Source organism: Lissotriton helveticus, chromosome 9 (genome assembly GCF_964261635.1).
Source record: "Lissotriton helveticus chromosome 9, aLisHel1.1, whole genome shotgun sequence".
NCBI classification, from domain to species: Eukaryota; Metazoa; Chordata; class Amphibia; order Caudata; family Salamandridae; genus Lissotriton; species Lissotriton helveticus.
Window position 1 is genome coordinate 631,378,410 of NC_136070.1, and position 13,093 is coordinate 631,391,502.

Consider the following 13,093-nt stretch of genomic DNA (forward strand, 5'->3'; position numbering starts at 1 on the left):
TGTGCAATCATCCGGACTCAACACTAGGCGGCGATCTATGCACAGATATGAATTCAGCAGCCCACATGCCTCGAACACATATATATACACACATATATACATATATATATATATATACACACATATATACATATATATACACACATTGTGTTTATATATCAGCACAGCACAGCAGAATCGGACAATAGCGAAGGTGTATTCACTCACCGGGGCACACTGAAGTGCTCAAATATCACAGTGGTTCTGGATTTTTCCACTGTGAACTTGGTTAATTATTCTGACACTGCGGGATCCACTGAGGGTGTAATGATGGCGAAGTATGACTACAAGTCCCAGCATTCAATGCAAGTTATCGGCTACTAAGCTAAAACACCTGAGGCTGTTTCTACAATAGGCAGTTAAGGAATGGGATTGTGCGAGCCTTGCAATACCGCTGTACCAGAGTGCCCATGAGGAAGGAACTGACAGCTCAGAAACGCGTCGGGCAGACAAAAAAAAATGACGGCTGTGTGATCATCACCGCAATGAGATTAAAAGAGGGATGTTTACCTCACTGCTGTCGAGTGATTTCCTATCGCAGAGCCTTTGTTAAACCATATATACATACACATATATACATACACACATATATACACACATATACACACACACACACAAAGGCTTTGTTATAACACTAAAATTGATATGATGCCTTAAACCATACTCTGCTGCAGAAGGGGTTTTCAAATGTTCTAAAATTGCAGATAAACACTAAGATTTCTCAGAAACCTTGTGATTTCACTGAACAGATGCCACAGGCCAGCACCCCACTCTGAAAAGTATTACTGCTTCAGACTTCAGTGCAACTCACCAGCTGCCATTTTTTTGGGCAGATCAATATATTGGCCACAGTCCGATGTCAAATGGCATGGTCACAGTCATGACGTTTACAAACAATTGCTATTAGTACATTAAAGAAATTACCCTCGCCTCATGTCCATTAAAGTTAGGTGGATCTCAAAAGTTTGCAGTTCTAAAAATGTGGTTGCAGTTATATAAAAAAAAAATGGGAAGCACTAGTCTAGGCAATGGTTGCCATGAGGTCTTCAGGAATCAACAGCAAGATCTTGCTGATCATGTCCCACAGGGAGAGATTATCAGCTCAGAAGACTGATCACATTCAGAGATCATACAAATGGAATATCTAGCCCTTTCATATTCCTTCCATGTCACATTGTTTTAATATTTGGACTCATGGGAAGACCAACAAAGAGGAGAGCAGAAGTCCTGCTCTGTGTCAAAGGGCATAGAAAGAACTGTACTTCAGTCTGCGCTTAGGTGTGACGTCCATATGCGGCACCACTAAAGCTCCATAGAGGTGTGAGGTTGTCGTGAAGTCAGATGTTGCCACCTATCAGAGCATGGGAGCTACTGCCTTAACATTTCCAGATTAAGTCTGGTGCCTGGAAATATTACATTTGTGAGGAATTTGTTATGCATCAGAAAGAGGGTGTTTTCAAGTAGGTCTAAGTAAATGTTTGCAGATTGTTTAGAAGGGTATGCATTGACATTTGAGCATGAGGACTTGAACTTCTATTGAACTAAGGACACTTACGCATTCATACTCTTCCCGCTGCCACTCAGAACGATGTAGGGAGTCTTCTGTGCTTTCTGTTTTTCTTGTAACAATGCTACAGTGCCCAGGGGAGTGTCACTGGAACTCATCTTCTTCAGGAGCTAAGGGTGGAAAAATGACACAAATAGTGAAGCATTTTAGTCTCCGTCTAAACACGGATGGAGCGCACACATGGTGGTATTCGCAACTGAAAAAATGCAGCAAGAAACACTTGCCACTAAACAGTACTTTCAAACACCCATATCTCTGTATCTCTGTATGAATTAAACAAAATGGAGTGCAACAACTGTGTACTTACATTCATCCAATATTTAGAGCAGCTCTCAACATTCAGTCTCACACAAAATACAATGAAGACCTGCCCGTCTGCAAAACGCATATAACAGCAGTGCAACCGAAATGGCCTCTTGAGTTATCAAGTGCAATATCCATTTGCACTATATAAAACTTTATAAATAAATAAATAAGTATTCAATAAAATGCAACCAGTGACTTAGGTTTATCAATTACATTGCCTGCAGCAACTTTTCATCAAACCAGACACTACCAGCCTTTAGACATTTGCCTTTTAGTTTGCAATAAGTGTATGTCTTGTAAAAGTAGTTTACGTTCCTTTTAAAACTACCAGCCCTTTTTTAATCTTAGGCAGACCACTCCAACTTTTTAATTTTTTTTAATTACCTGCACACAGAAAATTCACTGCAACAGTTGGCATTTAAAAAACAGACTGCATCACTACTAAAAACTGACAACAACCACGAGTTTCTTACTTTTACTAAATCTGTCACATAATGGAATTAGCAGAAACAGAACTATTCCAATATAACCCGTAACAACCGTGACTCCATTCTTCAACACTCGCAGCGTGAAGCAGTCCTTCCATCCTTTTTTAATACACTAAAACAGTGCCATACATTAAAAGCCTGAAGTCTGCAATCCTTTAATTCGTAAACCCTAAACAATGCACCCAGCATAAGATGGTCTACTCCTTGCCCACTCACCGCCTCCTCCTCCAGCTTCTTCATGCGTCTTTCTGTTTTCATTTTGCCTGAGCCTTTACCATGAAACCTGTGCGAAAGTTGCCTGAAGGCCTGAAACAGAAAGGATTTGCAATTAATAGGCAGTTCAGGAGCCGTCTCTTGAAATATAGGTGTACTAAATAGGGCTTTCCATATCCTCTCGCAATACTTTCACTTGCTCACAGAAAGGGTATTCCAAGATGCCATATAACTGTGTGTATACTTGGTTGTTCAGTCTAGTTTACACAGAGAGGATCACCTGCCCTGTCATTGTCTACAATAAGACTATAGTTCAAGAAATACTTTTTAAAGATGACTGCAGGAATTTTCATAAAGCGAACATTCTGTCCTGTTCATAAACACCGAAGAGACACTTCTGAAGGTAGTTGTAAAATGGCAGAAGCCAATAGTGGCATGTTCAACATTCTTAGGGTTCTATACATACCTCCTTTGGGCACAATTTTCGGCCAGTCTCGTCCACATATTCTATCTTTACATCAGGTCGGTAGCCTTCCTTCTCTTTGAACTCTTGGGTGAATCCTCTGTACTCCTCTCTCCTGCTATATTTGTCATCGATGGCCCTAAAAAGCAAAGATATGTATTACAGAGAGACTTTCGAGAAGCACTGCAGTAAACTACAGGCACTAGAAGTTCAGCAGCTTTAATTTTTGCCATTTACAGTCTGGCATTTTAAAGATGAAGTGCCCAATACCTGCCCGTTATCAAATTTGAACAGATGGCACTGCCATCGTTAGTATCCCACAGTGCTGGGTTGAAAAGATGAAGTGTGCATACATGACTGTGCGTGCTGCCTTATCAGCAAGAAAGGATGACACCATAAGCATCATTGCCCAGCTGTATTAGCAGGGTGCAGACTGCACGGTCCAGTCATTGTTCTGGACTACAGGCTCTGGAAAGGCGACACTGGCTCAAACATTTGGCCAAGTTGTTCCTATTACGGCTTACAACTGTCCAAGTAGACCCATTCATGAAAGGAAAACATTCCCTCTGCAGGCCTAAAAAGAGGCTACAAGCAACTTACATTTTATCCTCAATGCAGTATAGTGCTGAAGGCAAGGACTTGTTCGGGGCCTTCACTCTTGCAATCTTCTGCACTTGTGTTTCCAACAAGCCTGAATGAAAAACACAAGAGTTGTATACAAGTTCAGCAAATTAACTTCACGCTCTCCACATTCCACTTCAAGTTCTGGCTAGTCCTATTGAAGATGTAGCAGAGAGTTGCATAATTTACCATTGACCGTCATGTTACAGTAAGTCATGTGTTAGAGATAAAGCGGGTCATTCTTGTACAAGAAAAAGTCCTAACTTTGCACCAAATGCTTATCCTCTATCATTTACTTACCTCTAAATGCGACCATATGACCCACACCCATAAAAATGGTGGAAATGTTAAACAGATGTACAGGTTCGGACTACGGAAAATAGATCAAGCACAAGTTATACATTTGCAAGAAGTACAATGTTTACACGTGTTTTTGATAAATAAGCCAGAGGCCCGTTTGCACATTCCAAATAACAAGGGGAGCATTGAACTCAAGTGGGAGCATTGGTTGAACTAGCAGAGCTGGTATTCATTCACCAAAGGGGAGACATCTTCACCAGAAATGATTTCTCACCTTTGTTCTGACACAAATGCAGTGCTGCTGCAAGGCCTCTGTTCACAATTGGCTCTTCATCCAGGATGGTAGTAGAAGATGTAGAGAACTGAGCAAAAAAAAAAACAGTAGTATTAAAAGAAATGTGAAATCAACATACTTTAACTCTGTGTCCAAGTTATCTTCACCCTTTAGCATCATCTTGATCTGATTAAAACACAATTTTAAAGCCCCACTGTGAATTATAACAGTTTAAGATTGATGTAATTCACATAAACATGGCAAGTGCCTCAAACTTTTATAGCGGGGTCCAAATATAGCCAAGATCTTGTAAAAAGTGAATTGCAGCGGTGCATGTACTCACATCATGTTGGTGCTGCTCTTCATCCAGATTAACTGTACTCCAGCCAATATTTTCTTCACCATCTGAATCCATATTTTGGTCAGGGGATCCCTCCTTTTCTTGATCAAAGTCCTATAGTTCATGAGAAAATGACAGGATTAGCACTTATCAACATAATTAAACATACCTGCCAATGTCAGACCTTATTCAACTCGCGCTCATTTGAAAAGGTGAATGTCAGGGGATCAACGGATAAATACCCTTGCCTATTTACAAGAACTATGTTCTGTAAGATCATCAGTAACAACCTCTAGCTGTTTATTTGATTAGTCTTCCTAATTCTAGAAATGCATTTTCTCTCAAGATGACTATCTTGCCATGAAACAAAGTATTTGCATCCATTTTGTTTGAGAAGAGGAACTACTTTGCTTGCCCCTTTTACTGGAAGCGGATTTACTTCTGAAGGGTACATGACTATTTCTGATAAATCTTGTATGGTGCTAGCTACTGTAGTCTTCCATTTACACTTTAGAGTTTATACTGTATGAGGTAGGTGTAAGAAAACAAGCTACTTACCTGTAACTTTGGTTCTCCAGTATTGGAAACTTTCATAGATTCCCATGCTTGTTTCATTCCCAGTCATTGGAATGGGAGTCCCCGGTATACTTAAAATAGCCATAGAAACCATTAATTAAAACAGAACCTAGGCCTGGGCCCATTCCTGTTTTGCAACCTATCCACCTCTTTTTGTAAATAGACCCAAAAAAATGAACCACCAATAAGATTACCCTCACCCCTTAGAATCCTCCTGAGAGAAGCTCAGAACCTCAGATTTTCATAGCCGTTGTGTAACCAAACCACTGAAGATGGAAGAGGCTGAGCTTTCCCAGGGGAGGCGGGTGGGTCGCATGGGAATCTATGCAAGTTTCCAATACTGGAGAACCAAAGTTACAGGTAAGTAGGAATATGCTACTTACCAGTATGCATCTGTTCTTGGCATGTAGGGCTGCTGACATTTATATCTATGCATAGATCGCTGCCTAGTGTTGGGTCCGGATGATTGCACATTGTTGTCCTGGAAGAGTCTTCAAAGTATCACGAGATAGGTGGCTCCTCCCCTGGACTACAGTGCGCATGGGCATCCCCTCCATGCTCAGATTGTTTTTCGCCATTGTGGCAGAGATGGAGTGTAATAAAGTAAGTGATGACCATGCGTTAGAATGAGTGTAAATGCTACAGCTGCGACAGGCACCGGGGAGGAGGGCGGGCGATATAAATGTCAGCAGCCCTACATGCCAAGAACAGATGCATACTGGTAAGTAGCATATTCCGTTCGAGGCATGTGGGCTGCTGAATTTATATCTATGCATAGAATAAATAGTAGTACCCTCCTTATTGGCGGTTGCCCCTGCCAGCTGCAGCAGTCTGAAAGAGAGTTCTGAGAACAGCCTGACCTACAGCAGCTTGCTGTTTTGAGTGTACATCCACGCAGTAGTGTTTGGTGAATGTGTGTATGGTGGTCCATGTAGCTGCTCTACATATGTCCTCTAGAGGAATGTTACCTAGGAAAGCCATGGATGCCCCTAATTTGCGTGTGGAATGCGCTCTTGGGGGAACTGTTAACGTGCGTTTAGCTTTTTGATAACAGATCTGGATGCACCTAACAATCCATCTGGCTATACCTGATTTAGAAATTGGGTTGCCTTTGTGTTGTGGAGAGAAGGCAACGAACAGATGTTTAGTTTTCCTGAAGTCTCTAGTTCTGTCTATGTAATACAGGAGAGCCCTTTTAACATCAAGTGTGTGTAGTGCTCTGTCTGCCACTGAATCAGGATTTGGGAAGAATACAGGTAGTTCGATAGTTTGGTTAATGTGGAACTGTGAAACTACCTTGGGCATAAATTTAGGGTTGGTGCGTAGCACAACCCTGTTAGCATGAATTTGAATGAAAGGTTCCTGAATAGTGAGGGCTTTCAGCTCGCTAACTCGTCACAGTGACGTAATTGCGACCAGGAAAGCCACTTTCCATGTGAGAAATTGTATCTCACAAGAGTGGAGAGGTTCAAATGGTGGGCCCATGAGCCTGGTGAGGACTATGTTGAGGTTCCAGACTGGCGAAGGCAGGTGTCTTGGAGGAATGACCCTTTTTAGTCCTTCCATAAATGCTTTAATGGCTGGCACTCTGAAAAGGGATAGGTGCTGTCTATTTTGAAGATAAGCCGCCATTGCTGCTAAATGTATCCTGATGGAATGAATATGCTACTTACCGGTATGCATCTGTTCTTGGCATGTAGGGCTGCTGACATTCATATCTATAGCATAGATCGCCGCCTAGTGTTGGGTCTGGATGATTGCACATTGTTGTCCTGGAAGAGTCTTCGAAGTATCACGATATAGGTGGCTCCTCCCCTGGACTACAGTGCGCATGGGCATCGACTCCATCCCCAGATTGTTTTTAGCCATTGTGGCGAAGATGGAGTGTAACAGTGTGAGCGATGACCATGCTAAGAGTAAGTTTGAATTCTGCAGCCGCTACAGGCGCCGGGGAGGAGGGCGGGCGATATGAATGTCAGCAGCCCTACATGCCAAGAACAGATGCATACTGGTAAGTAGCATATTCAGTTCGAGGCATGTGGGCTGCTGAATTCATATCTATAGCATAGAATATATAGCAGCCCCTCCATTAACGGCGGCAGCTGCAGACGTTTGAAAAAGTGTCTTAAGAACAGCCTGCCCTACAGCTGCTTGGAGTGCACATCTACACAGTAGTGTTTAGTAAATGTGTGTGGTGTAGACCATGTGGCTGCTCTACAAATGTCTTCCAAAGGGATACTACCAAGGAAAGCCATGGAGGCCCCCAACTTGCGGGTGGAGTGGGCCCTGGGGGGGACCGTTAAAGTGCGCTTAGCCTTGTGATAGCAAATTTGAATACACTTAATGATCCACCTGGCTATACCTGCTTTGGAAATGGGGTTGCCTTGTGCTGGGCCGAAAAGGCAACAAAGAGTTGTTGTGTTTTCCTAAAATCCTTGGTCCTATCGATGTAGTACATCAAAGCTCGTTTGACGGCAAGAGTGTGGAGCATTCTTTCGGCTACTGTCTCTGGGTTTTGAAAGAATGCGGGCAGTTCAATGGTCTGATTGACATGGAACTGTGAAACCACCTTAGGAAGAAATTTAGGTTTAGTGCGCAGCACCACCCTGTTCGAGTGAATTTGTATGAATGGCTCTTGTACAGTGAGCGCCTGGAGCTCACTAACACGTCGCAGAGACGTAATGGCTATTAGAAAAGGTACTTTCCATGTTAAAAAGTGAACCTCGCATGAATGCAGAGGCTCAAAAGGTGGGCCCATTAGCCTGGTGAGGACCACATTAAGGTTCCATACAGGAGCTGGCGGGGTCCTGGGAGGGATGACCCGTTTCAGTCCTTCTAGGAAGGCTTTAATGGCAGGCACTCTGAAAACGGAGAGATGCTGCCTGTTTTGGAGATAAGCTGCTATGGCGGATAAGTGTATCCGAATGGAAGCATATGCCAGCTTGCATTTGTAAAGATGTAACAAATAACAGATAATGTTGTGAGTGGATGCATCTAGCGGGTTGATGTTGTGTTCTGTACAGTAAATGACAAACCGCTTCCACTTTGCTGCACAGCAAGCTCTGGTGGTGGGCTTTCTTGCCTCCCGTATGATATCCATGCAGTCGGGAGGCAAGTTAAGGTAGCCAAATTCTAAGACTTCAGGAGCCAGATCGCCAGGCTGAGCTGTTGCGGGTCTGGGTGCTGAATGTCGCCATGGCTCTGCGTCAAAAGTCTGGGTGTGAGGTGCAACCTTTGATGCGGTACCACGGAGAGTTCTAGAAACGTGGTGTACCATGGTTGGCGTGCCCACGTTGGAGCAACCAGGATGAGTGTCATCGAGTGTTGCTTTAGCTTTCATGCCACCAGCGGTATGAGAGGTGCTGGGGGAAAAGCGTACGCAAATCTGCCTGACCAGTTCATCCATATCGCATTGCCCTGCGACTGTGGGTGAGGGAACCTGGCGGCAAAGTTTTGGCATTTTGCGTTTTCCCTTGTGGCAAACAGGTCTATCTCTGGATGACCCCACTGCTGGAAGTACGGGTGGAGTACTGATGGATGTATCTCCCACTCGTGCATTTGGTGGCGGTACCTGCTGAGCAGATCCGCCATCTGATTGTCCTTGCCCGGGAGGTGTTCGGCCATGAGGAAGATGTTCCTTTGAATGGCCCACTTCCACATGCTCTGAGCCAGATGAGACAACTGTGGAGAGTGTGTACCTCCCTCCTTCTGAATGTAGTACATGGCTGTCATGTTGTCCGTCCGGATCAACACAACTTTGTTGCACAGATGTACTTTGAATGCCTTCATCGCCATGAAGATTGCCATCAGTTCTAGGTAGTTGATGTGCATCTTCTTTTGCTGCGTTGTCCATAGTCCCTGCACCGTGTAGTGGAGTACATGAGCTCCCCAACCCTGGAGAGATGCGTCCGTCGTCAGGATAATTTGTGGCACAGGCTCCTGGAACGGTCAGCCCTTGCAAAGGTTGTGTGGATTCCACTAATGCAGAGAGTTGTATGCCCGACCGGTCACCAACACTAGGTTTTTTAACTGTCCGTGAGCCTGATTCCACTGACGTGCCAAGCACTCTTGAAGCGGACGCATATGTAGCCTCGCGTGCGGGACTATGAAGATGCAGGAGGCCATCATGCCTATCAACTGAATGAACACTCTTGCTGGAAGCGAGTGTTGCGGTCTGAACTTCCGGATGAGCGACTGAATGCTGTTGATCCTCACAGAATTCGGCTGAGCCGTGGCTGCCAGAGTATCTATCGTCGCGCCCAGATACTGCCGCACGTGGGCTGGCTGAAGGTGCGATTTGGGATAGTTTAGTGAGAATCCCAGACTGTGAAGAAGGTGAATGGTGTGGGACATGTTGCAGCTGGGCCAACTTTGCTTGGACAAGCCAGTCGCCCAGATAAGGGTAAACGTGAACGTTCTGCCTCCTGAGGTGCGCAGCCACTGTCGCCAGGCATTTTGTGAACACCCTGGGCGCCGTGGTCACTCCGAAAGGTAGGACCTTGAACTGATGATGCCGACCCTGAATGGTGAATCTGAGGTATTTTCGGTGTGATGTAGTGGAATGTGAAAATATGCATCCTTGAGATCCAAGGTTGCGAGGAAGTCTCCCTGGTTGAGCAACGGAAGAACTTCCTGCAGCGTCAGCATGTGAAAGTGTTCTGAGAGAATATACTGGTTTAGGGGTCTGAGGTCCAGTATGGGTCTGAGGGACCCGTCCTTCTTCGGGATTAAGAAGTACAGGGAATACACTCCTGTGCCTTCTTCCTCCACCGGCATGAGCTCGATTGCCCCTTTTTGCAGCATTACAAGTACCTCCTGCTGCAATAAGTGCAAATGCTCTGTGGACATAGGACGGTGTTTTGGTGGCATGTTGGGTGGAGTGGATGTTAACTCCAGACAATAACCGAACTGGATAAGTTTCCTGACCCACCTGTCTGTGGTGATGGATTTCCAGACTGGCAGGAACTGCTGGAGTCTCCCCCCGACAGGTGTGGTATGGTCAGGGGGCAGTGGCAGGGCGTCACTGTTTGTTGGTGGCAGAGGAACGGGAGTTATTTCCACGGCCTCTGCCCTTGGCACTGTTGCCCCGATAGCCGCCTCTACTCTGCTTGGTGTAAGAGGACTGCGCCCCACCTTTAGTGTATTGCGTTTGCTGGGACATCTGGCCTCTGGAAACACCTCTATTGCCTAAGCGACAAAAAGTACTGCCCCATAACTGTTGGGACTGGAGAGCTCCCATGGACTTTGCAGTCTCGGTATCCTTTTTTATTTTTTCCAGTGTGGTATCCACCTCAGGACCAAATAACCTATCAGGGTTTACTGGCTGATTGAGGATGGTGGTTTGTATCTCTGGCTTGAAACCGGAGATTCTGAGCCATGCCGGACGTCTCAACATCACACTGGTGTTAATGGCCCTGGCCGCGGTGTCCGCCACGTCCAGTGCACATTTAATAGAAGCGTTGGAGATGAGCTTCCCTTCCTGAATGAGCATCTCCGCCGCCTCTTTATACTGATCTGGTAGATGTTGTAACAGGGTCTCTAGTGTGTCATAGTGCGCCCTGTCATATCTGGCCAAGAGTGCCTGAGTGTTTGAGATACGCCAGATATTGGCTGCTTGAGCCGCCACCCTCTTCCCTGATGCCTCCAGCACTTTAGATTCCTTGTCAGGGGGAGGAGCATCACCAGTGGATTGCGAATTCGCCCTCTTCCGGGCATTAGAAACGACCAGAGAGTCCAATGGCAACTGGCCCTTGATGTAGGTAGGGTCGCCAGGTGCCGGCTTATATTTTTTTTCAATTCTAGGGTTGATCACCCTGGCACGTGTGGGTTCTTTAAAGATGTCTGCAGCATGTTTCAGAATCCCTTTCAACATTGGGAGAGTTTTGACAGTCTTTTCTGCCGTGAAAAAGGTATCAAAAAGGAAGTCCACGTCAACAGGGTCAGCGTGCAGCTGGACGTCGTGGTTTTTAGCCGCCCTCTCAATTAGAGCATTAAATGCCGCAGAATCCTCAGTAGGAGAGGTTTTGACATTGTACACCTGAGTGTCTGGGGCAGTTTGCGGATCCCCTGGGTCCCCTGCATCTGCCCAAGAGTCCTGGTGATCCTCAGGATCAGTGTTGACAGGAAAGTTATACTCCTCGTCATCACCGTCCCCAGCCTCCACATCTGAATAAGTGGGTGAGGGTGTAGCAACTCTTGGAGTCCGTGAAACAAGTGGCTCAACCAGAACCTGGGAATCCGTAGAAGGCTTCTTGCGCTTCAAAGGAATCGTGTAGGACTCCAAAGGCTGTGACGCCGTGATCTTTCTCTTGTAGAGGGTAAGTTTACCGGTGTCGGGGTCGATAAAGTGTTCCGACTGCTCCTCCATCAAGGGTTGTCGATGCTTCAAGCTCCCAAGCTGCTGAGAAGGCTTCGACCCTGCAGACCCTTGCACGGGCGCGTTGGCGACCGACCTTGGTGCGAAGGCCTTCGGTGCCACCTCCGGCGGCAACGTAAACAGGAGTGGCGTCGAAGAATTTGGCGTTTTGGCAGCCTGCTTCGGGGTGGAAACATCCTTCGGATCGACCGCGGAAGCCTTGTTCTTGATGCGTTGCTGTGAGTCCGACACCTGCTTCGTAAAGGAAGAGGACGGTTTCGTCGACCCAATAGACGTCCTCGGTCCACCAGCGTGTGAAGACTCGAGCGTCGATGTCTTGGTCTTCTCCGGCCGAGGTACAGGAGCAGCTTTCTTAGGTGCGCCGTGTCCTCTTTCCGCGTCGACTGCCTTCAGCGCAGACGACTCCGGGTCGGCGGCCTTGACTGCCGGGTTTGGGGCCCCAGTCTTCGGCTCGACGCCCTTGATCGATTTTGGATCGACGCCCTTGACCGACTTTGGCTCGACGCCTTTGGTCGACTTCACCGGGGCGACAGCCTTCTTCGGCTTCGGCTGCCCCGACATATCAGAAGACGAGGAGGCGGCCAGCAGGACAGACGTCTTCTGTTTCGACGGCGTCTCCATCACTTTCGTTTTTGTCGACACCGAAGGTTTCACTTTCGGTTTCGTTTTGACCAACGGCGGCTCCGCAGAAGTGTCCGTAGCCGGGCCCGTAGGCGAGGCCGTGGATCTGGGTGTAAGATCTTGGGTAAGGCCGTGTGGTGATCCCGTGACCTGAGCCTTAGTGATTGTTCGAATGGGGCATAGCTCTTCGCCTGAGCTATCTTCCATGGCCCCATAGGCCTCATTGTCGTCTCCTACCTCGTCGACGACTTCTTCTGCATCGAGTGCTTCGACGTCCGCGTCGTAGTCGTAGTCGATCTCCTCCGCTGGAGGTGAAATCAGCATATGAACTTCTTGTTCGTCTGCTTCTTCTCTCTTGAAGATGTCCACCGGTGCCGGGGCTGACTGCTGGGCCTCCAGGCGCGCCACGCGCCGAAGTCGAATTGTCTTCTTCGATCGAAACTGGGAACAAGCCATACAGTTGGCTTCATCGTGGTCTGGCGACAGGCACTTGTTGCACACTGGGTGGACGTCGATGGGGGGATACTTCGATCCACACACGGGACATTTCTTGAACGGGCTCCGTTCCATGATGTGTCGTCGAACGTCTTGTTGCGTTGACTGGGCCTCGAGCACCGAAGAGCCAGCGACTCCTCGGGATGTCCGACTCGGGAACTGAGCCGGAGCAGAGCTGGGCACCGAGCGCAAAACAATACCGACGGTATAGGAAAAGGCCTTCAGGCCTTAAGAAAAGTCTATATCGATTCCGAACTGGAGATAACGAATATACATCCGAACCCAATGGCGGAAAAAAACAATCTGGGGATGGAGTCGATGCCCATGCGCACTGTAGTCCAGGGGAGGAGCCACCCATCTCGTGATACTTCAGGGACTCTTCCAGGACAACAATGTGCAATCATCCGGACCCAA

The 13,093-nt window shown here is 46.7% G+C and overlaps 1 protein-coding gene across 1 annotated transcript in view; it reads right to left on the reverse strand.

Annotated features, from left to right (window-relative positions):
* The window catches only part of SART1 (spliceosome associated factor 1, recruiter of U4/U6.U5 tri-snRNP), a 414,579-nt gene that overhangs the window by 33,085 nt on the left and 368,401 nt on the right, over positions 1 to 13,093 (reverse strand). Inside the window, exons 14-19 of the mRNA XM_078660694.1 lie at positions 4,615 to 4,725; positions 4,272 to 4,359; positions 3,677 to 3,767; positions 3,080 to 3,215; positions 2,617 to 2,706; positions 1,595 to 1,716 (exon numbers count right to left, since the gene is read on the reverse strand). Coding sequence (XP_078516820.1) covers positions 1,595 to 1,716; positions 2,617 to 2,706; positions 3,080 to 3,215; positions 3,677 to 3,767; positions 4,272 to 4,359; positions 4,615 to 4,725 — 638 coding nt within the window. The remainder of the gene's footprint in view (positions 1 to 1,594; positions 1,717 to 2,616; positions 2,707 to 3,079; positions 3,216 to 3,676; positions 3,768 to 4,271; positions 4,360 to 4,614; positions 4,726 to 13,093) is intronic.